At 38.0% G+C, this 26,688-nt stretch overlaps 1 protein-coding gene across 8 annotated transcripts in view; it reads left to right on the plus strand.

The window, feature by feature from the left end:
• The first annotated feature begins 6,933 nt into the window (after nt 1-6,933).
• Nucleotides 6,934-26,688, plus strand: part of CAMK2D (calcium/calmodulin dependent protein kinase II delta) — a 284,123-nt gene continuing 264,368 nt past the window's right edge. Inside the window, exons 1-2 of one of the 8 annotated variants that reach the window (XM_057705222.1) lie at nt 6,934-7,604; nt 9,234-9,328. In XM_057705222.1, coding sequence (XP_057561205.1) covers nt 7,540-7,604; nt 9,234-9,328 — 160 coding nt within the window. In that variant the 5' untranslated portion in view covers nt 6,934-7,539. The remainder of the gene's footprint in view (nt 7,605-9,233; nt 9,329-26,688) is intronic. The other 7 variants (XM_057705215.1, XM_057705216.1, XM_057705218.1 and 4 more) reach the window with 7 other exon arrangements.

Below are 26,688 nucleotides of genomic sequence, written 5' to 3' on the forward strand. Positions count from 1 at the left end.
AGCATTTTGATATCTAGCTGACTTCGTTTTCCCCGTCTTCATTCTCTATGTGCCTGAAAGCAAGGAGGGCCCTACTTGACCCTCAGGAGTTAATGTCCCTTCTTTTCCCCCTATCCCATAGCTGGTGGTCAATGACCGCCTGGTGAGGGAATGGGAAAGTTCTCGCCTGAGGGCGGGAACAAAATCTGGGTGTAATTTACACACCAAACTGCTGGTAGATCAGGCTGAGGCTGGGAGTTTGCCTGAAGGCACATGCTGGGTTTTTTGTTTGTGTTTACTTTGTTTTTGGCTTGCTTCTCCACTTCCTTACCCTTCTGTCAGAGAGCACACCCACAATAACTCACTCATCTTGTCTAAGGACCTACACCTGGAGAGGCAAATTTAGGACAGACAATAATCAAAATAATGAGAGTTATTAAGGTAGCCTGGGAAAGGTGTGTAAAACCAGAAAAAGAGCTGCCTAAGACAGACTCCTAAGAGTAGAAGGGCAAGTGGGGTGCTGTAAATGGAGAATGTGGTATCGGACATGGAAACCAACAGAGAGTTTCAGGTCAGGAGTATGAAATTGTTACCGTAATAATGGCTACTCTGTACACCAAGGCCTGACAGAAATACGGAGACAGATTTTGGAGGAAGAGAGAGATGGCTTTATTTTTCTTTGCCAGGCAAAGGGAAGACACAGCAGGCTAGTGCCTCAAGAACTGTGCCCCCCATTCTTGGGAGTCGGGGAAGATTTTATATGTAGGGCTCGCAGTCTGGGGTATGTGCTAAGGATCAAGTTGGTGGTGGTCTTGCATTCTTTTTCCTTTGCATTATTTCAAAACAGTCATAGCTGGCGTCAGGCCACGGTGACTGGGGTCTGGCAGTTTGTTGAGTGCCTGTCTACGGTTTATCGGCTGGGGACCTCCTTTCTGAAATGCAAAATAAACTATGGGAACGATTTTGTATGGAATGCAGCTTCCAAGTTGTAAATAAGGTTAGCGTGAGAGGCAGGATGTAACTCACACAGAGTTAAGTATCAGGGAGTTAGCTTTGTGAAGTAAAAATCTGGTTACTACAGATTAGTGACAGCTAAAGTAAAACAAGGAATTAACTCTTTCAGGCCAGGTCCTCTTTCTCCTCTAGCCTGTTTGAGTTTCTCTTTGTTCTTCTAGCTCTCAAGAGGAAAAAGAACAATCACTTCTATTTGCATTGCAACAATTTCCCCCACTGCTAATTTATTCCATCCATATCAATGGAGAAACTTTTATTTGTATTGCAACAAAATGATACAGAGAGGTTGAGTTAAGTAAGGAATGAAAAGGAGCCATTAAAATAGCAACAAAGTGGACTCCTTATGCCCTATTAAAGATGGTGCATTTTTAATATTGTGGAAGACAAAGATTAATGATAACATATTCATTTTTGTTTGTTTGTTTGTTTTAAATAAAAGGTATTTTTGAGCGCCTCTTAGGGCGCAAGCCCTGTGCTAGTGCTGTGGTGAAGGACTGAATGGCAGGTCCTTGCCCTGAAGGGGCCAATAGTCTAATTATAGGAGTGATAGTCATTGCTGTTGCACAAAGTGATGCCGAAAGGTCAGCCTCTGAGCACCAGCGCCGAATCAAATCTCTGAGACAGAGTTCTGTGTGAAGTAGAAAAGAATAGCTTTATTGCTTTGCCAGGCAAAGGAAGACCTAGTGGCTTCTGCCCTGAAAAACTATGTGTCCCAACCTGGGAAGATGATGAGGAGTTTTACAGCAACAGTTCAAGGGTGGGGTTGCTGATATGATTAGTATGTGTGTAGGGCCCGCAAGCCTCTAATCGGGTCTCGGTAATCCTGATGAGTTTCTCTGGTTCCTTTAATGTAGCCTCAGGTGATTTCTTGGCTGCTCCTCCTTTGATTAACAACCGTTAGAATCTGCCCTTTGGAACTTCCTAAAAAAACAAGAAAATGGGAGACAGAAAGCCTTCGGTGCCCAGGAGCCCCACAGGGTCCTCCTCGGTTTCAAGAGGAGGACTCACTATCTGCTCATTTGTTTTCTTTTTTAATGAGTCCACAAGCTTTTATACAGTTGTTTCAATGCATACCTCACATTTAATTTCCTGCTACAATTCTTTTAGCAGTGGTAGGTGTGCATGTATGTTCATGGAGGATCAAGTATGCTAACCTGTATACTTGAAAGTAATGGGGAAAGAGCTACTTTTTGATTGTGTGGATATGGCTTGTTTTCTTGTTTATTTGCACATTTATTTTTAATTTTGGTAAAAAAAAATTCTTTCAGCACCTGATGAAGCAAAGAAAACCTTTTCTGTTACTACCATTTGTTTTATGAATAGTTAATTTCTTCATCTGCAAATTCACCTTGCACAAGCGGATGGTGTGGAGAATAGATTTTCCACTCACTTGTAGAATTTGTGTCTGGCTCTATGTGGTTAAGTTTTTGTACCTTAGGAAGACTAACTGAAAAAAGCAACAGCAAGTTGCTTTGTTCTCCTTGCCTCTAAATCTGCAGTGAAGAGTAGCTTACAATACAGACCCTGCTAAAATTCTCACAGAAATCTACATATTACTGATGGATTCTGCATTTGAGGGAGCTAGGAAATAGTCATCCCTTCATTGTTTCCTTATGTAACTTTGTAGCAAGGGAAATCAATGGCTGTGAGTAGCTGCTTTGTTTACTTAAGTATTAGAAATTTATCCCTTCCTAGTGGGACTGCTGAAGTCTTGCCATTTTTAATTACAAGATTTCTATCATTTATTCATATATTGTATTTGTATGTAGTATCTTTTGTCTCTCTGCTACTGTTTGTCAGTTGATGCTATCACAAAAAAGGGATGGGATACAAGCAAGATTTCTTCCTTATGTTGGCACTGACATGATTTCATCTGATTGAAGTCTAGCAATCTAGGTAGCGATAAGGCTCTGCTTACAACTTTTTCAAACCAACAGTCACCCAACTCCCCCACCCGCCCCAACTCTCTCCTTTGTTTATTGTTATTGCTTTTCCAGTATTAAAGGGTAAATTTTAAAACTTGATAAAACGATGAATACTTTGCTTCCACCTTAGCAAATTAGAAAGTTAGAAGCTAGAAGAAATACACGGAGTGATCTCAATTTTTCTGTGATTAAATCAGCTGAGAAACCAAATTGCTACTGTTTAGATTTTTTTTCCCATTTTACACGCTAAAAATTCATTTTAAGCCACACTTTTCATTTCCTTACATTGACTTGTGTCTTCACAATGAGCTCTAGTTATTTAAAACCTTTGGCACTGCCTTTTATTTCAATGTAAAATTTAGTAAGACCAATATATCTAAAAAACAGAAATTCCTTCTTCCTTTATGGACTACAATGACAAGAAAATTAGTACTAGATCCTTTTCTCTTGATGTCAATTATTAGTGTATTTTAAAAATCCATTTCTGTGCATAAACAATATTTTAATCATGGGATACTGTGACCATCTTGATTGAAAATGATCACCCTTATAGTAAGAAGTCTCAATGGTATGTTGATTATCAACCACTAACTTTGATATGAAGATTGTGATGAATCTAAACCTCCCAATAATTAATTTACCCATTAACAAAATTCATCGGGCAGCTATTATGTGCCAGACACTATTCTAGTTGCTAGAAATAGAGCAGTGAACAAAACATGCCCTTGGGGAGCTTATATACTAGTTGGGAAGTATAAACAATTAACAAGGAAAAAATCTATAGTACACTATATGGTAATAGGTACTGAGGGGAAAAATGAAGCAGGGAATGGGACTAGAAATCATGTCTGAAAGAGCTGTAGTCATTGATAGAGTGGCCAGGGAAGGCCACCTTGATAAGGTAATATTTGAGAAAATATTGCAAGGAGGTGGAGAAATGAGGTAGGAGGATAACTAAGAGATGAACACTCTGGGAAGCAAAGAAAAGTAAATGCAAAGTCTGTAATCAGGAGCATGCTCCAGGAACAGCAGAGGCCAGTGTGGCCAGAGGAGTGTGAACCAGGGCACACATTGAGGTAAGAAGGCTAACGGAGAAGGGTAGAGGATATCTCTAGGGTCTTTTAAGCCATTTTTAGAATTTTGTTTTTCAGTTCATTTGAGATGGGGTGAAGCCTTCAGAAGGTTTTGAGCATAAGCATGCTTTGTTGTAACTGGAGTTTTTAAGGGGATCATTCTGGCTGTTTGTGCTGAGACTTGAATGAAGGGAGACAGGGCAGATGCAGGAGACCAGGAAGGAGGCAAGAGATGATAATCCATATGGAATTTCAGTGTAACTTTAGAAGAATTACTGTCTTAAGGAGCCCAAACATTAGAAATAATGGTCAGTTTTTCTTTTCTTTTTTTTTTTAATAATTAATTAGTTAATTTTTGGTTGCCTTGGGTCTTTGTTACTCTGTGTGGGCTTTTCTCTAGTAGTGGTGAGCAGGGGTCTACTCTTTGTTGACGTGTGCAGGGTTCTCATTGCAGTGGCGTCTCTTGAGAAGCATGGGCTCTAAGCACATGGGCTTCAATAGTTGCAGCACACGGGCTCAGTAGTTACAGCTCTTGGGCCCTAGAGCACGTGGGCTTCAGTAGTTGTGGTTCAGGGGCTCTAGAGCACAGGTTCAGTAGTTGTGGCACACAGGCTTAGTTGCTCCTCGGCTTGCGGGATCTTGCTGGACTAGGGCTCGAACCTGTGTCCCCTGCATTGGCAGGCAGATTATTAACCAAAGCGCAACCAGGGAAGTCCCCAGTTTTTCTTGAATAAGAGAAATATTTTGATTAGCACAAAATACAGATCAGGGAACAGTGCAAAATATAGATTAAGCAGTGTTTGCTTAAAAGGTACACATTTATTGTCTAATAATATATCAGTATTAAAACTCAGTTGTTTCTTTTATTGTATCACACAATTATCATAACCATTTACAATTATGGGTAGTTTAAATAACTGAAATAAATACAGTAATTATGTATGCCTCATTCCTTGAATATTTAAAAACCAAATTTTCTACCCCAGGGTTGTAAAATTCTGTATCATCTTTATTTATTGTTTTAATTTTACTTCATTTTCATTTTTAGACTCACAGAATATTAATTATATTATAATTTGGAACCATATTGCTAAATATTTAAGATATACATTAAAAATCTTTAGCCTAGAAAAATTTTTTTTCCAAATTTCTAGCCCAGTTATTAATATTCAGACACCTTATTTCTTTTCTTCCTATAGTTTTTGGTATCATCTTTTCTTCCACACATTTTACACAATATTTGCTTTTTATTGGTAGGAATCAAAATATGTACAAAGTCCAATTTTGTTATAAGCGTTGAAAATCGTGAGCATTTTAAGAACTTTGGTAAATGCTCAAGTTATTGCAGAATTGCATTCCCCTGACCAGGAAATAAAGGAATTAGGATTACGTGTGACGGTGGGCAAATTCAGTAATAAATAGCAGCCTTTGGGAGCAAGCAATAACTCCTTTGAATCTTAGATTCTCTGTACCTCCTAGATACCTTTCATCTTCCACCTGTGAAATTTTGAGTCCCTGACGTAATGCTGACGAACAAATTAGCAACAGAATTGCAGGTTTTTAGAGTCCCCATGTTGTAAAACAAAAGGCAGTAATTTGGAAAAGACCACTCAACTCTTTCAGTTTTGGTTTGCCTCTAAGTTTGCAACTGCATTGTTTATTAAAGACAGAGGACTGGAAGGAAGGCCCACGGGTCGTTTCAGCACGCAGCAATTCATCAACTCTACATGTAATGGATAACTTTTTTCTCGTATTTACTGTAAACAATAACGGATATGCTAATAAACAGCACGTGTTCTTGAGCTCAAGTGATTTTTCAGAGAGCCATTTACGGAGTATACTCATGTGCCACAATCCGAGGAGATCTCTGAGCAAACCAGCAAACCACACGCGACCTCTCCTTTTCCCTTCTGCGAAGTGAAAGGCACCAAACCTGTTCACGTGATGCGAGTGACGTCAGCCCCTACCAGGTCGCGTGACCGACACCCAACCTTCCCACTGCCCCGCCCCCGCCGCCACAGCGGGCAATCTCGCGAGAAACCGCCTTACTATCAGAACTTACTGAGGTTACCGGGGAGTTTCTCTGTGGGGAAGGTGTGGCTCGGTGGCGGCGGTTTTGCTTTCATTCTGTTAACGTTCATGGCCGAGGCGAAGGCCTTTGGGGAGTGCCAGCATCTGAGCAACCCAACCTAGAAAACGGCAGGGGAGGTGGAGAGCGAGGTGGCAGTCACATCAGAAGTGAAACGTGGCGCGGCGGCGGGCGTCGCCCCTCGCTGAAGGGGCTGCGGGGGAGGGAGGCACGCCGCGCCGGGCGCCCAGGAGCGGCGGCGTGGCTGCTGCTGGGCGGGTCCGGCCGTCACCGGGAGGTGTGGGAGGCCGGGACCCTTCTCTGGAAGCAGTCAGTCGACCACATCCGGCCCCCGCGGTGTCAACTCGGAGCCGCGCCAAGACGAAGCGCCTGCACCCCTCTCCCTCGCGCCCAGGGTACCGCGGCTCGCGCGCCGGCGGGGAGCGGCCCCTAGTGCCCCGGCGCCCACAGCCGGGCTGGGGGCCTCCGCGCCCCCCGGCGGCAGCCCCCCGTGGCCCACGAGTTACCCCCGCGTGTTCCCGCTAAATCAGCCCCACAGTCAGGCAGGCGTCCGATTGCGGGCGTAACTGTAATTTCGACGTCTCGCCTCATGCACCTCAACCCTGTCCAGGCTTCTCCCCCGCACGTCCGTCCTCCTCCACCCACCCGGTCTCTCCCTAGACGGCTGTGCGCGTGTGAGAGACCCGGGGAGGAGGGGAGGGAAGGAGGAGTCCACGGAGGGACTGGGTTAGAGCCGCCAGCAGGAGGTGTGGGACCAGCCAGAGGGGGCTTCGCGAGGGAGGGGGTGCTGGCAGGCGCGGGAGGAGGCGGAGGCCTGGGGACGGCGGGCGAGGCTTCGCCCCAGCCGAACGCTTCTTTCTCTTCGCCGCGCAGTCTCTGAGCGGCGCGGGCTCGTGGGGAGCGCGAGGCCGCCGAGGCGCCCGCGGGCGGGAGGCCGGTCCCGCCGCGCCCCGCGCCCGCGCCTGCTGACAGCTGCAGCTGGGCTCGAGCCGTCCGCTCCCAGCTCCGCGGCCTCCGCCCCCTCGGGCTCCCTCCCCTCCGCCTCTACCCTTCCTGCCCCGGTGCGGATCGTTTCGCAACTGCTCGCCTCTCGCCCCGTGCCCGGCTGGTTTCCATTTCCCGGCCACCCCCCTCTTCTTGAGTACTTTGCCCCTGCATTTGGGGAGAGGGGCTGGAAAGGGGGCGGGTGGAACGTCCGGAGGAGAAGGAGGAAGCGAGGCCCGGAGGAGGAGGAGGAGGACCGGCAGACCGTAGGGAGGAGACCCCACGCCACCCTTTCTGGTCATCTCCCCTCCCGCCCCGCCCCTGCGCACACTCCCTCGCCGGCGAGCTACTTTCGGGCGAGGAAAGTGAGGGCGGCCCTGGGTGACAGCGCCTCGGGGCTAGTCCCGGGGAAGCCGCGCGTCTGCTCGCGTCTTGTCCGCCGTGCTCCCAGCCAAGGGGACAGCCCGGACCGAGGATGGCTTCGACTACAACCTGCACCAGGTTCACGGACGAGTATCAGCTTTTCGAGGAGCTCGGAAAGTAAGCGCCTTTGCCGGGCACCCGCACGTCCCCTTTCCAGCAGAGGGCGGGTCGCGTTACCCTCGACCCACCGGCCTCCCGCGTGGGGCGAGGGAGTTCGGGAGACGGGAGGAGAGGGAGGAGGTCCCCTGGTGTGTCAGCTCGGAGGAAGGTGCTGTCTTAGTAAGATGAGGGGACAAAGAAGGGGAGAGACCTTCCACCCCGGCTGTGGCCCATTCCGACAAGCCTTAGCCCACCTTCTCCCGCTCCCCCACCCTCCTGCATTAGAGACTTAGTGGATTTACGATCCCTGCAGTTGTAGCTGTCATCCTGAGAAGTGTGCGAGAGAGAGAGAGAGAGAGAGTGTGTGTATGGAGAGGAAGCAAGAACCCATGTAAAATGCAACATAGATCATGTTTTCTGTAAATAGAGATACCGCCTGGTTCGCCGGCGTGTCGGCCGTACGACCCACGTACGGATGAGAACTCAGTGCCACGGACGGTGCCATATTTATTGATGCCGAAAGTTCAACTTGGCGTAGAGTCTATTTCGCATCCAGTAGTTGTTCTGTCCAGGAAAAGAGCCACCTAAAGAAACTCGACCCCCTGTCCCATATCCACTATTATTGTTTGCACTACATTACTCGCTCATCACCATCCTTCCTAGGATTTACATGTACATCTTCGCATTCTCTGGGAGGATTTATTTATACAGGCAGCGGAAAAGCCCTCTGGTGACCGGCAGAGAGCTTCCAAAGGGTAGCCTAGCATTGTATAAAACGACCTCCTACACCTGACTGGCAGAATTGTTGTACTTGGGGATGTTAAGGAAGGGGACAGGACACCTACTGAGAACCTGTGCAAAGGAACCTGGAGGCCGAGCCGTGAATGTTAATTTATGTAGCGTCAAGCCCAAACCCAATTCCTCTATCGCTGGTTTCGAGCATTACTTAAGAAAGGGGCGCGTTTATATGCATGTTATTGTTTTATACAGCTGAATAGAAGCACATGTAAATATCTTTTAAATGTAATGAAAATCATATCCTTATATATTTGTTGTTTGCTGTTAAAACATGGAGAATATGTCGGAAGAGCAGCTTTAGTCAAATCTCTCCCCTCCCCCAGCCCAAAACAGGGCATAGAGAAATCACCATAGCAGGATTTGTTAAACCACACACAAATGTTCCCAAGATTTATTTTAATGAAAAGAATCGCCATGTTTACTTTCTTGGAGCCACATTAATTTCTTTTTTCTTACAAAAATAAATAGGCAGCAGATTTTTGCTGCTCCTCCTCAGCTCTGCACTTTGCAGGGTTTTTTTCTCAGAGCATTTGGTGCTGTGTGAGTGTGAAGTGTAAAGTGTTTTCAAATTTCATGTGCAAGCAAGAGCCACCGTAATTGGCAGTTCTTTTCCTTTTGTTGATTAATAATGTGTGCTCCCAGTTAATGAAATCTAATTTTATTCTTCAACATTAAAGAAGGTCTGAGTTTCCAAGAATTGTTCATTTTTCTGAGTATTATAGTGTACCATACTATATGGTACACTGCTATTTGACAGTTCACTAAATTCAATAAAAATGCTCAGGTGGAAGTTTTTAGTAGGATATCAGAGCTGATAATATTGATGACCTGCTAATTATTGGTTTTCAGGGGGGCATTCTCAGTGGTGAGAAGATGTATGAAAATCCCTACTGGACAAGAATATGCTGCCAAAATTATCAACACCAAAAAGCTTTCTGCTAGGGGTGGGTATTTTCAACCACATATATATGTTAATTGTGTATTTGTCCTGTTGGTTGTTGGTTCTGTTATATGTTGGTTCTGTTTTATGTAAATATGTCACTTAGTTATAATTGTAGCCTTAGGTATCATATTACATTCTGACATTATTTCCTTCCTGAATGCCTCTTGGTCTGTACAGTTTAAAAATAAATGACCAAATAACAATTGTTATCTGATAAATTGTTATTAAATTTCTGTCTTGTGAGTAGTAGCATAAATAGCTATATTTTAAAGCAAATAAATGTCAGTAAGTGCCTTTGCCTCTAGCTCCACTGTGAAATAACTTTCAGCAAAAACCTGGAATGGAAAAATGTAAGTCTCCCACCTGTCATTATTCCCTTTTCCTTTTGAGAGGAAAAATAGGTCATAACTCAGTTCACTCATATATTTCAATTGTAGTTACACCTGAACTTAATTCATCAAGGTATATTTAACAGTGATGGCTTTGGGAGGAAAATTTTATGGTTGCTATATTCTAGGCAATTCAGCTTGATTTTGCTGTTTCTCTGTGCAGTTCAGACCGTTACTGGATCATCTGCAGTGAGGCTTCTCACTCATGTAATGTATTTTACACGTGCTTTATAACCGCAAAGATAATTCATACGCATGAAATAGCTGTTGACACAAGCAAAAAACTTGGAGGGGCCTCATTGCATTCTTTCTATTTTGTTGAACTCATGCAAAAGTACTTATACTGAAAGGTTCAGCATTCTGATTATTGTGAGCATGTGTCTTAAGGTATTTCCATGGGAATTTATGGTTTGATGAAATAAAAATGAAATTAAAATGAACAAAATGCCATAGTGTAAGCCCGTTAAAGTGACCTGGTTTATTTTAAGTAATGAGAGTAGAAATTCCACTAGGGTTACTTTTCCTTCTTTAATTTGTCTTCAAAAAAGTGTTGCTTCTTAGTATCCTGGTATCATGGTATCTGTGTCTGCCATGATTTTTTTTTCTCTTTGTTGCAGATTCTACTTTTAATGTGAACTTTAGGTTTAGGTTGACATTTCAGTTTATTCATTTAAGTGGGATTTTGTGATTTCCTTCACCTGATTTTAATGAGTCTGACGATGATCTATGTGTTAAAGTAACCCACGCCATAGATTCAGGACATGAGAACTAACAAGAAGCATGTTATGCTCAAGTATGTTCCCTTTCCCCACCTGTCTCTCCTCCACAAGAAGATTTTTAATGGTGAAAAGGAGTTGCTAAACTGTAAATGACATTTTAGTGTTAAAAAGAAGAAAAAAAGAAAAATGAAAAAGTGTAAGATTTTTTTCAGTGCTTATATAATTTCTTCCTGTGTGCTAGGTACTTTTGGCAAGAGTGGGGGGTATCAGTTCTTTTGGAGGCGTTACAACACCTATCCCATATCTTTCAGTGGCTTTACATTTTCTCTCAAAATAAGTCAGTCTTGTGCTTCATTTTTACCAATTTCTTAATTAGAATCATCCCTTTTCATCTATCACGACTCATACAACTTACACCAGGATGGCACATAACGCCTTTCTCTGCTCAGATACACTGTATTTTACTTTCTTTTGCCTTGAATGTATGGAAGATAGGTCTTACCTAGCCTAGTGGAACTCCTCCCTGCTACTCTGCTGATATTTCATTCCTGCTCATACTCTGCTTTAGAGAACAATCTACCCCAAAGCCAACTTACCCCTTCTGGATTTAAAGATCCTTATTGTTTAAATTGCATTTAGGGCAAGTAGTTAGGGTGAAGAGCTAACATGCATGCTTTTAGTTCTCCCTTTGCAATTATCTTTTCTTGTGTCTTTGGGCAAGTTTCTCAACATGCTGAAGAATGAGGTGAAGAAGAACGTTCTGAAACTAGATGCCCTGGATTTGAATTATGATTTCTCTACCTATTATGTGATCTTGGCCAGTTTATATATTTTCTATGAGCCTTAGTTTTCTCATCTGTAAAATCGAGTAATAATAAAACCCTCTTATAGGGTTTTTGTGACAAGTAAGTGAATTAATACAGTATGGAACAGTGCCTGCTACGTAATATGCATTCAGTCAGTATCAGCTGCTATTATCTCATTGGGTTGTTGTAAGGATCAAATGAAATTATTTGTATGACAGAACCTGAAAATCGTAAATCCAGTGGCAGCCTTAATTTAGCTGTGAGAACCCAATTTGAATCTTGGCTCTATTACTTACTGTACTTAGTATGTAAATATGGTTCAGTCACTTAACTTTTCTTGGTCTCAGGTGATTCTTCAGTAAAATGGGGGAAAAAATTGCCGTATGATATCATGGGTTGTTTTGAGGATTTAGTGAATTCTATAAGAATCACTTCTTACAAAGAGCTGTGTCAATTTACTTATTTCTGCTCACCTGTAAAATATTATCGTACTGTTCCTTCAAAATGTTCAATTTATTTTGTATTGTCACACCAATTAGAGCTGTTTATAGAATATTTGTACCTTTGAATGTATACATTTGTTAAACCTATACTCATATTAAGCTATAAACTCTTAGTGGAAAAATACCATGCTTTCATTTTTTAGTATAATGTTCTACAGCATTGAGGACATAGGAGGGGCTCAGTACAGAGTGACTAGTATCAAATGTGGCTATTAAATGATTTGTGAAGGAGTTGGATACCTGGTTCATTGCTAAGAACAAGCAAATACCGGATGTAAAATCTGTAAGGTAGTATACTAAGAGCATGCGCTTAAATATATGAATTCTCCTTTCAGAGCACTCCTTTCCCAGAATATAATGATCCTGAGAAACTTCTTTTGCAGAAAAAAATTTAAAGTAATTTACTTAAAGAGAAATGTAGAATGAAATGCAAAACAGTATTTTTTCACCCCAAGGTAATGACTTTCTTTTTTGGCCCATTTATTTTAAAGACCAAGCAGGTCCTCCAACTCCATTAAATAATGTTCTTTGAATGTAACATTACAATTGAAAAGGAAAGGCCATTGTCAATACATCTAAGACCATGAGGGAACTGCCAAAAATGTGGCTACTTTCCTGCATAAATTTGCACCTCCAACTATACTGTCACCCATGCATTTTTCTTTGCCTAAATTTTAATGGATTTCCAGCAGACAGTTTCAGTTGCATTTCCTCTCAGCTGTTAGTCACACACACCATATTTGGGAGACTCAGAGTCTGTTGAAGAATTTCTTTCCTTTTGCATTAACACGTGCATGTGGAGAGTATTCATTATACACTACTGATGGGAGAGATAAGTACATTCATATGTAATTTGGCTTGTTTTTAAAATAAAAAATAGCGTAGAAATGTTTCAAGCATCTGATTTTTTTTTTTTGCATCTGATATTTTATGTGTAATTTCTGTCCTCTAAAAATTTTTTTGTTAGCTAGGGATAGAAGGCATGCTTAGTAAACAGTGGATAGTTATAATAGAATTTTCTCATTATTACCGTGAGAAATAGAAATTATATCCTTTTGATCAATTAGGTTAGTACTTAACAAATTCTAATTTGTCCTGCTGTTTTGATATTTTGTCTATTTTGACATTCTTGTAACTGTAAGGTATTGTCAGATTATATAAAGTCCATGAAGGACTGTGATTGCAGTTCAGAATCCAATGGACTGATGGTTCTGGTGGCAGATGTCTTTGGAAACAGTACATGTGATTTATTTCGCATTTTAAAGTCTCCTTGTGGTAAAGGATTTTTTATGGTACTACTGGCTTCTTGATGTTCATCTCCCAGTGTATTTTTTGATCATTAGAAACTGCTTCTTATTACATAGTCTGCAATATACTACAAGTCATTGTTTTGTAAAATATTATAAGTTGTGATAGAAACTTGAAATAACATATGATATTACAAGTATATTTTACCTCTATTTTATTGCTAAAGTTAAAAACAGGTTTCATTTTGTATTTCTGTAAAACTTCAGATATAATGCAGGTAAATCATTTTGGTAAACTTTGATTTTGCTAGTTTTGTTAATTCCTAGATTGGTATTACTAGAACACGAATCAGGGCTTTATAAACTGACCACGTATACAAAATTAGGTCTCAGCTCTGAAATCTGAATATTGCGTTTATGTCCCTAAGTAGCCTTTTTTGTGCTATAATAGGGATGTCAATAGCTAACTCTTGCTACATTTTTTTCTTTTTTGGTATCCAGGCAGTTAAGAAATGACCATAATTTCTTAATCTCGTGGTTGTCTTGAATTGCAAGCAGAACTGAGATGATATAGATGAATCAAGTTGTTCTGATTAAAAATTATTGATTTGGCAATTTGGAACTAATTGGGCAAATGATACTAACTTTTGAAAAGTTTCTTGGCTCTAACAGTATTTTCAGAAAAAATTATAAATCATTTTTGTATATGGAATCTCTACAACTCTTCAATTATTCAGACCCAAAGCAGCATGTATCATCCCTATCATTTTGGTGTTCTTTGGTTATGTTTAGTTGTATTTACATTTACATAGGCTTTAATAGTAAATATTTATTTTCATCTTTTGGTGAATAAAGATATTATTGATATTCAAAAGTGGGAGATAAAAAATAAACATGTATATCTGTATTTTTCAGGAAATAATGAAAATACTTTCAGTATTCCAGCATCATTAAATAAGGCAAACTTAGGGAATATGGTTGTCAGGTACTTCACTGTGGTTTTAATAACCAGTATAACCTCTACCTGACTGATCGTTCAGTGGGAATTGAACACCCTGAGAACCTTGATTGCTTTTACAATTGGATTAATACTTTTCATTTCCATTGAAATATTGAATCAACTCAGCAGTTTCTCGCCTTGGCCTTTCTAGAAGTTTTCACAGTCAGCAGCTTCAAGACAATACATCTCAACCCCGGATGCCAGTATGAAAATTAAAATTTAGTAATTACTTTTTATGAGTTTTTTTCAATGTTAACTATCATGAATTACTATGAAGCACATAGTAGAATTTTCTTGGACATTTAACTTCTTTTGTTAACTCAAACTTTAATTTTTATATCTTCTCTTTGGGCTCATACTAAGGTAGGTCAACTAATGTCTCTAGGACTGGGTCGATATTTTTTTAAAAATATCTGACCTTTATTGGGAGATAATGTGTACTTTTTTTTTTCTTAAATAAATTATTGGCAGTTGGTTAATGGTTGTTTACATGGATGGCTGTGTTAAAGCTTTTAAGTTATAGTAGTATCATTTAGTAAACTGCACTGAGATATATTAAATGGAGTCTTAGCAAAATACTTTTACTCTAAAATATAATACCTTTATATTGTATACTGCTTTATAGATTACTAAGCACATTCACAAAGGTGACCTTGTTTTATGTTTTTATTTGATAAATATTTAATGATTAAAATGGGCAGAGTGTTGAGAAAAATAAGGCCATCTACACAAATAGACATCATAGAAGACACAAATGGTGGTATATATAAGTCTAGCATGAATAAAGTGCTGAGGATTTTCAAAGGAGGGAAAGATTATTTCTGCCTAGGGAGATGAAGGAAGGCTTTTATATAATATGAATTTAAATAAATGTTTAAAACCATAATTCAGATGGGGCTCAAGTACCAAAGTCTAAATAAACAATTTGGAGAGAGTGTTCAAAATAGTTTAGAGATCTGATTATAATAAAAATTTTATTTTATTCATATGCTATGTTTGTTGCAAGTATTAGTAAAAAGTTATTTTTTGTAGTAGGAAATTTTTTAGGTGACAAAATTCCTGATTCCAGTCAAAGTAGATATCCCAATACTTAAGGTGAATTCATAGACCTTTCATCTGCTGTAACCTCATGCTCTAGGATGGGGAAACTGGTAGGTTTGGAAGGGAGAGAGCACAGCTCTGTTGTTTGGTTTTGATTTTAAATATCAACTATTTTTATAATTATACATAGTCCCAGAACAACATCGTCACTGATTTTTTTTTTTTTTTTTTGGTTAGGTGAACCCCTTTTCTAATACTACAACCTCCTTTTAACAACTTACAGCTTTGCTTATTACTACCAAAATCAATAATAATAATGATAAAATAATAAAAATGTTATAGCCATTATTTAAAGAGAACCTCCTAAGTGACATATGAATATATTTACAAGACACTTTAATCCACACTGCAGCGTTCAGATAGATAATGTCATGTCCATTTTTAAATAGTCACTAAGACTTACCCTGAGTTACTAAGAGTGTCAATGTTAGTAAATGGCAGAGTCAAGAATTTCAAACCCAGTTTTCTCTGGCTCTAAAGCCTGGATCTTTCCATCATCACCTCTCATTGATTGCTGTTACATAGAATTTATCTTAACCTTTCTGGACTGTGTGGTGAGTGTGTGTGGTGTATGGGCTTGACATCTTCCCGTTAAACTTCAGATTCCTTTATAAAAAGGACTATGCCTTATACATCTTTATATTACGAATGTACAGAATTGAGCATTTATTTGGGGAAAATATATTTGGGGTTCCAACTTGTGAGAGAAGATAGTGTTTTAATTGCTGCAGTAACGTAAGATTAAATTGAAGTTTCAGAAGGCCTCTCCATGCTCTTTTGTAAAAGTAAACAATGCAGTGAAAAATCTTGTTAAAATGGTAGGAAAATGATTACAGAAGAATGAAATATTTTGGTGAACTTAATTTATTAACTGATTAAAAATATCTCAACTTACTGTAAGTTCCTAGGATTACTTCTTCTAAATGATTTACTTGTTGCTGAAAAGAAAAACTCAGCCTTTAACCAAAGCCCAGAGAAACCTGCTCAGAAGGGCATTCTTCTCTGCCTCATCTTGTTTGACCAGTGAAGAATGGAAGACAAATGTGTGTTGTTTTGTTGTTTCTTCTCAGACAACACTGTTGTATGTGTCAAATTCATACAGCAACCAAAAGAAAAATACAAAGTTAAGTTTTTTATTTGTTGGAAAAATAACTCTTAGGTGTAGCAAGTAGTATAAAGGTATACGTATAATACAGTTCTGTAATATTTGTATACAGTAAATTGTTCTACCTAAGGTTCTCTACTTTTTGTTAGATTGCACAGGGATTAAAAAATTTGTTACATAAAATTTGATATATGCAATTATACATATTTAACTATAAAACAGTAATCAAGCACCCAGTAAACCTGCACCCAATTTAATAATTAGAACTTTCCCTTTACGTTTGAAGCTGCTTGTGTGTTCTTGCTGATTCTCATCCCTTGCCTCATTCCAAGAGTTAATCACTATCCCTAACTTTTTTGAGAGAGCTACCTCTTTTATTTCTCTGTACCCTGGGACTTTTACATTAACTGGTTGATCTTAGTTGATGAATCAGTTGCCAATGGAAAAACTATGCACTCATTATCTAGGTAAATTGTATTTTATTTTGAGTTGTATGTGTATAAATCATGGAATAAACTGCATTAATTCTCACATATTAGTATATAATCTTACCCTCTCCCTTAAGGCTAGGGAAGGCTTAAATTATTTGAAATTTTTTTAGTAACAAGAAATTCCTTCTGAAGAAATATCATTTATGATGATGTATACACATTGAAATCAAGTAAGAGTAAGTTATATAAAACTAGCGTATTAAAGGTAAATGTAGTAAGTGAAAATCAGATTTTTATTCTTATAGAGGTTATAGAGAGTTGAAATATGCCATATTATGGCATTACTGTTTAAATTAAAATTTGATGTTTTGGTAAAGAAATACTTTTGCAATTTTTGGAGACTTACGTTCTGGAAAACTTGAATTTCTGCTCAAGTGTATTCAGTAGTAATCCAGGCGCAAACTCTCCATGTCGCGGGTAGACTCACCAATTTTCCCCTCCTGTGAATGGCGGCATAATTTCCCCAGGCTTTCAGGAAGGCTTAATTCCTTTCTTTTCCTTAACCTATCTTAACTCCTTTTCCTTCTCTTCTTTTTCACCATTCTAATTGGAGCTCTCTTTTCCTCTTAATTCATTTCTTTTAAATAGCTTCTTACACAGGTTTTCCAGCTAATAGTTGTAACATTTTTTATTCAGTCACTTCATCATTAAACCTCTAAATACCCAGTGTGCTGAGCATTTGATCAGATCTAGAGATAGACATAAAAGGTAGAGATTCTGCCCTCAGGTGTTTCATGGTCTGTTAATGTGGATATTGGCCTGGTAAATACAGTATACGGAGCTTTTAAAGGCTGTAATAGAGGTATTCACAAGGCCTTCAGTGTAGATACAGGTTGGGGGTTGTTGGTCTCACAGATTTCCCGAAGAGATTAATGTATGAGGTTGTATTTAGAATGATAAGTGAGCCTGTTAGAAAAAAAGGAGAAATGGTTGGCCAGGCAGAGTAAAGTAGTGTGTTCAAAGGGAGGGAGAAAGTCTGGCTCCACCCTGCAGATGGAATGAGTACACCTAGTACTGTTGAAATCCTCTCTCCTTTAAGACCCAATTCAGGTGCTGCCTTCTCTATGAAGCTGTCCCAGACTTCGGCTCCACCCCTCCTTCGCTTCTCTGGCTAGCTGTGATTATTTTTCTCATCCCTTAAATAGCTTTTTCATGTTTCTTAAGAAGCCTATCACATCTCTTCCCCCTGTATTGCAGTTATTTATGTTGTAGCTTTCAAGCATTTTGTGGACATTTTTAAACTTATCTTTGAATCTGTGCCTGGCACAGTAATTACAGTATTGCATATACTTGTAAATGTTTGTTGAATGAGTGGACAAATGAATGGGTGAGCAAATAAGATTCTGTCTTTTGAAACAGACCTATGGATAACAAAGTGATTCCTATGACAGATAAAATAAATGAAAATTGAGCTAAGGCTTCATGTCAGGTGGCATTCACTAACTGAATAAATTAACTCCCAATTATTCACGATGCCCTAATTATTCCATTAGCTTTCAGATGACAGATTATTCTTTCTTGGAAAGAATTGTGTATAATTCAGTCAATTTTTGAGCAACTACATACAAATTCTCATTGGTTTTTTTTTTTTTTTTAACCACATAATGTAAAGTGGCTCAATAATAAGGGGTGACATTTTCATTGTCTGTGTGTCCATCAGTATCACTTCAGTAATGCCAGATTCATGTCATCATTAAATTTTTAAAACGTTTGGATTTTAACATTTTTGATCCATTCTCCAGAGGTGGTTACTTTTCCACTTATCTTTTAACAAAGCTCATTTTAAAAAAGCATTTTGGTGATGCTTTATATATAGAGTTTTGGATACACAAATCATGGATATTATTTGCTTAGAATAATTATTTGATTTTTTTAAGTAAAGGTAGTTAGAGTCCAGCTATTATAACCTCTGTATCTGTCAATTCTGAAACTTGGTAAAAGGACTGGGAAATGTACTTGTTTCAGTATTGGAAAACAGAACACATATTTTAGAGCACTTATTTGTGTTTCCTCTTCAAGGAACTTTTCTTGTGTGGTATGTTATAGGAAACTGGGGATTTCACAATTCTCTATCTTTACAGGGTATATTATATATATATTTTAGAAAATATGTTCTTTTCCTAAAAGCTTTTAATCATATTTTTCAATGGCAATTTAAAAGCCAGATGTGGCAGAAGTGATTTATGAAATTGTTCAGCTGAACATTCTGGCCATTTTGTAGAAACTTTATGATGAATCTTTTATTATTTTAGTAAAGCAAATTGTATATGCTTTTATATTAAAGATAACATATATATTCGTATTTGTTACAGAGAGAATTATACACTTTGGACATATCTCTGAAATACATTTTTAATTATTTATTACCAATTTGGATAAAAACATTTAAAAATTATATAAAAATATTCTAATTACAGAATCAGGGAAATTCAGAAAAATAGAGGAAGACACAATTAAAGTTCAGTTACCCCAAACAGTCACTGTTACCATTTTGTTTTCTTTCTTTTTTTTCTTACTAATTTGTCAGAATGCTAGACTAAAATACACAATTTTGTGTTCTGCTTTTTTGCTTAATATTTTAAAACTTCCCTATGTGACTAAAAATTCTTTGAATTACACTTTAAGTAAAAATTATACTTCACAGTTTTACTGTTGCTAGTTTTTAAAAAAAATTTTGTTCTTTGCTATGATAAATGGCATAATAGTAAACTTTTTTTTGTAAAAATTTTTCGTGTTTCTAATTCTTTTTTTAGGGGATAGTCATAAAAGAGAATCAGCGGCTTAGAGGATTGAATTATCAAAATTCTTGATAAATGTTGCCAGATTGCATTCTGTAAATTTTGTACATTTCCACCAATAACATTTAGGCATGCTAGTAAAACAGTTTTGGGGAGCATGATTCTAAATTTCAATTTCAATTTAACAAAAGAACAGTTACCTTGTTCCACACCCCCTGATAGATAAACAAAAGTACAAAGATAAGGTCCTTCATTTCAAGGTGAAATAAATGTGGAGTCAAGTATATTATCAGTCAGGTTGATAAGTGTTACAGTGGAAGTGTTTACTCATTCTGGGGTGTGAGGAGGTAACTGGGTTGTTGAAAGGTAAGGGAAAACTTACTACAGGAGCTGATCTCAGAACTGGGTTTTGAACATGACCATGTTTGAATTTAAAGATGGATAGGAAAGATATAATAGGATATTATTTAAAAAATTAATGAGAAGCAAGGAAATCATTAAGTGCCAATAAAGAGTGAACTGGAAAGTAGATAAGTATTTTTTAACCCTGAGTGGTCAACTTACTGTATATAAAGTTTCATGAAAGCATGCAAAAATTGATGAGAAGAGATGGACATTTTTTCTTTCAGTGAATCATTTAAGTGCACCAAGATCTGTTGGAAGGTATTAAATAAGGTGAGTTTCAGGGGATTTTACAGCCTTGAGTTATTAGGGATGAACAGCTGATAAGAGAGAGTAACAACTTCTTATCTACCTCACATTTTTGTTTTATTTAGCTTTGGGACAAATACAAAAAAAAATTGAGTGAAAGATAAAGGACAGGAGGATAATTAGAGGTTTTTTAAAAAAATCAACCAATATTAAAAATGCCCTCGGGAATCCCATTTGTATTTATAAATAAGAAAAACTAGATAGTTTTTGCAGTTGTGATATTGGACTAATAACTGTTGTTAAAAAAAAATATGTAGGTTTTGGTTCAAAGCCAAAGGTAAGTAAGATGTATAAAATGGTATTGACATTATTCACTGCCTGAATTCCCAGTGTCTAGAGTAGTGCCTGGGACCCTTCACAGATATTTATTGAACAAATGAATGAATAAATTACTCCCAAACTACATCATATTATGATAAATGCATATATATCTAGGGACCCAGAACTTTTAGCAGTTAGATTTGTATACACTATACTCTTTTAAGAAAAGCTCAGAGGTAACAGATTAATTCTGTGGTATGATATATAATTTAGCTAGCACAAGCTGATGGTGGAAAATAGTCATTTATTCCCTTCACTTAAATAATGGAAAAAATCTCTCATTCACTTAGAAGACAACTTCAATTTAAACATTTAACCTCCCTAGCTGGCTTACCCATGCAATATTTTCCTCTTATTTTTAAAGGGAACTTAGCATCTATAAAACATTTTAATTTGCAAGATCTCCCCAGTTTTGTTAATATTAAGGACTATGGAGCTTGTAGTTTAAAGGGGGGCTATATTTTACTCTATGTGTATGCATGTGTGTGTGTGTGTGTGTGTATAATTTATAATAGAATTGTGTTGGGGTATGAGCTTTGTAGAGGAGAAAGCCTTCTGTTGACTTCAAAAACAGTGGCTCAAGGTTGGTACAGTCGTTAGAAAGTAGGGTGGGAAAAATCTTAATTCCAGAGTGCAAGCAGGATTTCGGGGTCAAAGTCGACTCCTGCTTTCTGAGTATAGGACTCCTGATTTCAGGCCAGTTTTCATTTAGGCCAGTTTCCATTCTAGTAGAATTGGAGAAGGAAAAAAAAGTGTCAGAGAACTATTTGACTCCTATAAATGTAAATAGGATTGAGGCCTACTTTCACTAGTATTTATGTGCTTTGGAAATTATTTTTGGAAAAAAATATTCTTTGGATTGACTTTGCCTCCTGCTTCCTATGTATTTTATGATCAGGAGAAGGGAAAACAAAACTTCATTTTTAACCTTAAGTCTGTTTGAAAGAAAAAAATATATCTCATCTTGACAGAGAAGCAAATTGGATTACTTACAGCACTTGTATCCTCTATTAGCGCTAATAATCACAGTATCTATAATCTGCCAGTGACATAGTAAAGAGAAAGCCCTAAGACTTGAGCAGGGATAACTAAAGGATCACTGACATAGTTAATCTTTTAAAGTAATAATGATTTTTTTTAAATGAAGTTAAAATTTTTTGACCTTTTGTAAACTTTGAGAAACTATTTTAGGTAGGAGATTTTATGTTTTGGAATAATCTGAACCAACTAAATCCAAATTTAGAGATACCAACATTAGAAGTATACAGTGAACATACACAGGGTCAGTTTTAAAAATAGCACTTAGCGTTGAGAGGATAATTTCTCCTCTATCCTGCATGTAAATGTTTCATTCAGACCATCTGTAGCAAGCTTTGGAGAAAAGGGACGAGGGAAGTGAGAAATGAGTCTTTTGAGAAATTCTTGTAGCTCATACTAATGCTTAGTTAGCATCTTTCATTCAGGGATCTTAAGACATTTCATAACTGAGTCCCACAGTACCTCTGGGGTGTGGATGAGGGACATTTGGGGATTCTTGTGCCCAGTGCTGTGAGGCCTGTGCTCCCGAGTAGCATGTTGCAGCTGTTTCATAAGGCATATCCCATTCGCTCCTGGGCCACGAAGTGGAGGAGCCAGTATTACCCCGCTGAAATAGCAGAGGGATTTAGGGAACAAGGAGTGAATTACCTGGACTGGAATTTGGGTAGATCTCTGGGTCAGTAATCCTATAACTATAAAAATATTCTATCTGTAAAACATTTTATAGCTGCTTTTTTATCCCCAAGAAAGTAAAGTCTACCTCTCTTTTCCACTGTATGATTATGTACCTTTGGGAGGTTAACATTTAATAATGAAGAAGACGATAGCCTATATTATTATGGAGGAAAGAAAGCAAGGTTAGCATTTTCCCTAAAAGATGTCAGAAGAGAACAATTTGCATTATGCCTGTCAAAAGCAAGCTGTAGGAGGAATGCAAATAATAAAATATGCTCAATTCCCACAAAAATAAACTTCTGCCCTGGTTTGGAGAATAGAAGACACACATAAATGCTTATAGAAGAGATAAACATGAGTAGCAAAAGAATGTAGTGTGATAATTCAGTGTACCTAGTAGTGACATTTACTTGTGGAAGCAAGCAAAGTAACATTGAGGAAATAGTTAAGATGGATGGAAGGAAGGAGGAGAAAGGACACAGCAGTGCAAAAAGTCATGTAATGTTTGGGCAGAAGATGGAGAATCAGTGGGAAACCAAGAAACAAAAAGGCTTGAAACCACGTGAAGGTCCATGATTGCCAAGTTGAGAATATTGTCTTAAATACAGTGGATACACTTTATAGAGGGCATCTGAGATGTTACTTGGCAGCAGTGAGTATGCAGGATGGATTGGTATAAAGTGTAAGACACTGAAATTCTGAAACCTTAAGATAAAGGATAAGGCTGTCTGGGGTTTCAGGTTGAATCATGGGGAAATTTGTAATTTTCATATAACAAATTGAGAAGTTAAAATCAAGAACTGATTTTGATGAAGGAAGATGAATTGACGTGTTTAAGCTATATATTCAGGTTGAAATATCTAAAGACCATTGAAAATTGAGTGTGGTCCTTGAGAAAGGGACTCAGGAAGCAGTGCAGTGTACTAAATAGCTTAAGAGCATCTACTCTGAAATCAGATTGCCAAGGTTCAAGACCCATCTCTACCACTTCCTAGTCTTTGTGATCTTGGGTGAACTTCCTAACCTCTCCTTGTTTGTTTGTTTTTAATCTGTAATAAACTGCAGTAATCAATTTAGCTCTTTGTGACTTGTCTGCACAGAGATGATGTAGTGGTGGAAAAGATCACAAAGGAGAGAAGATAGAAAGGAAAGAAAAAGAGAATCTAGGACAGTCATGTGGGGGAATACCTGCATATTAATGGATGAAATGAGGAAGTAGGATTAGTTTAAGAGAAGTGAAAGGATATATTTGAAAAGGAAAATGCAGTACTTTGAACTCTTGACAGAATTTGTGCAAAGGAGGGGGTGGCTAGTAATGTTCGATGCTACAGAGAAAGAGAAAGAGATGAAGACCGAGAAGTGCCTTGGTTTTCCAGACAGCAGAATTTCAGTCCTGTGAAGGAAGCAATCACAGGGATCAGGATAGTCGGTTATTCACCTTTACACCCTCACAACTGAGCATGTTGCGTGAAATGTAATTGGTATTTAATAAGTATGTACTGAATGGATAAAGAAAAAACCCATTTCTTAGGATTAAAGAATAAATGGAGATAACATGTAAAACCTTGCTGGTTTAATAAAATAGGAAAAGAGAGATGGACACACATGCCAAGGTGTAATTTCAGGGATTAACCAGGTCAAGGGAATTAACTTTGGTGACAAATAAAACTGAAGCTTATTTGAAGGAAGAGGAAAAAGAATCACTAGAGAATAGAAAGATGGATAATATAAAGGAAGAGGGTAAAATTTATGGGGTGGAGTCCTGGAGACTGTAACGTGTATGTGGGAAAAAGACATTCTTCTTCCTTAGGGGGCAAGAGGAGAAGACTGCACATATTCTAAGATGTTTGGAGTGGAGAAGAAGTTACAGTTCAGCTGAGAATAAGAGAAGTAGAAGTATGGTTGAGAGCTTGGAGAGAACAGATTTGGATGGTCTTTGGGGATTGTAGAGAGGGGTCCCCCCCAAAAGCAGTATGCAGTTGATCATTAGCAGGTACAGCGAACATGGCCTTGAATCTAGCCCCAAACTACCTGGGGTTACACAAGGTAAGGTGACTGGGATTCTGGCACTTTTTAAACATCTAAGGAAGAAGGTTTCTTTTTCTTTTCTTTTTTCTTTTCTTTTCTTTTTCTTTCTTTTCTTTCTTTCTTTCTTTCTTTCTTTCTTTCTTTCTTTCTTTCTTTCTTTCTTTCTTTTTCTTTTTCTTTTTTTTAACATTAATTGGTACAGCTAGTAGGAATAGAACAGCTAGAATTTAAATCCAATCCTAGGTAATGGCAAAAGCCCTTGCTGTTGTCATTCTATTATGTTCTTTCTAGGGTACATCTGGCAGGACAGAGGAGGTGGGGAGGAAGTTAGAAAGCGGTAAATTGGGAAGAAAATTTTACTCTACAAGACTGACAGCCAGAATGATACCATTTTGGAATGTTTGGTAGCAGATTTCTCTTTCTACCAGAAAGGGAAGCCTGGGGAATCTTCAATTCACAATCTAAATTAGCTATTTCCCTTGTTTCTATCAATTTTTTCCCCCAATTTCTCTACATAAACAGACTCTGCAGGCAGCTTTTAATGTTTGAGTTGTACATAATTTCATCAGTAGGAAAGTACTGCTTATGGAGAAAATTTATTACAGATCAGGAATGTGAAATAAATATTGTAAAGACATAAGCTGGTTCATCTTGGATGTTTTATTACCAACCTTTAATAAGGTTTATCATTTGAATGCTTGATTTTATGTGCCTTTGCTCACTTTCCTATCTGCATATCTGTGGTTCACTGACTATGATGATAAGGACTTTTGGTTTGATAAGTTTTCCCAAAAGCATTGGTATAGTGAATAATTTTCTTAAAAGTTTGTGTCATTTTTCTATTTGTTTTTCTAAGTTCGCTACAAAGGCATTGAACCCAAAGATTGCAATTAAGGTAGATGTGATCAGAATGTGTTTCATTTTTTTCTTTTTACATAAAATATTTTTCCACTCCCTTATTCATTTCCCTGTTCTTTACTCCCTTTGCATGTTACTGTGATGTTTAGTATCTAATTACTCCTACTTTTCTCTCCCTCTACCACCTGATTTCCCACAAACAATATTGTGTCTTGAGTTTGAACTTCTAAGTTCTAGGAAAGAAGACATCTTTACACCATTTTGAGTTACTACCTTTCTCTAATGGAAATTTGATGTCTTCTATGCTAAAGTTTTTGTAGCTCTGGTTATTTTGTAGCTCAGGTATTTTGATGTGTGAAAAAGAAATGGAAGTAGAGTTTCAGCGTAAGAAAGTGAATTATGACCATCTTCCATTATGTACGAAGAATAGAGACATCACACCAAGTAGGAACGTCTTTGTTTAACCAATATTTTAAATTAGCTGTGCCTGGAGTTGAAAGGAACATCTGTTTCATGTCAAAGAATCATCAATCCAACCTGTCTATTCATGTATGATCTCCTTATTCATGTTAACTGTTACTAGAAAGAATTTGGCATGGGGATCTTTATTTGTATCATGGATTTTTGTTACAGTATTGATGCAAATGGTTATTTTTCTTTTGATTGAATGGGAAATGTGGTAATATTCTCATACTAGACCCACGCCTTCCTGTTACCCCTTTGTAGGAGAGGTGTCTGTTTCTGCACATTACTTGCCAGACTGTGGCAGATACCCATAGTCTGTGGACACTGGTTTAACATTTGCTAGATTTTTTTGCTTTTGTGGTGGGGAGCTGTTTTGAGGAGTGATTAGAGGGGCTGGGGGAGTGGTGCTAAGCAAAAGTGGGCTGAAGTTGTCTTTCACTGAAATCCCAGATGAGCTTGATAATCAGTGAGAAGTTTCCATTTTCATCTTTGCAAATGAAGAGTGAATTTAGGATTCATTAAAGGCCTAAGAATGCTGCCTTTCTTCCCATGAAATCTGAGTGATGAATTTCAGTTCTCTTTTGCAGCGTTGTATTTTCTTGATCTGGTAATGCAAGATTAACACATCTGTGGATTATTTTCATGTACTGTGCTTCTAAGTGCTGTGAACAGTCATAGGAATGAAAAAGAACTAAAGAATTTTTTTTTTTGGAAGGGGTATTCTAATTCAGTAAAATTTATGTTTATAACATTAAAAAACCCACTTTTTGTTAATGGCAAGACATTTGTTGGATGGATTCTATATTGCCATATATATTTACAATCTGATGGCTGTTTCCAAGTGAATCAGTAAGTATTGTTCCCCACATTACATCTTTCATAAAATGCTTTAATTAGTTTTGAAGACTAGGTTGGATTAATAGCCCTTCAGACTTGACTCTTCTCAAGAAATTTTTAGTGTCATGGAGACATTCATATTGGAAAAGTTTGCTTTATATTTGAAGTAGTGAATATCTACTGATGTTATTTCATTATATATTTTAGTGGTACATTTTCATTCAAACCATATATACATATATATATGTATATATAGACAGGATTCCAGAGAGAGAGATTTAGGGATCATGAAAAGTACCATGTATGTTTGTCAGAATCTGAAGAGGATG

Source organism: Hippopotamus amphibius, chromosome 13 (assembly GCF_030028045.1).
Source record: "Hippopotamus amphibius kiboko isolate mHipAmp2 chromosome 13, mHipAmp2.hap2, whole genome shotgun sequence".
In the NCBI taxonomy this organism is placed as follows: domain Eukaryota; kingdom Metazoa; phylum Chordata; class Mammalia; order Artiodactyla; family Hippopotamidae; genus Hippopotamus; species Hippopotamus amphibius.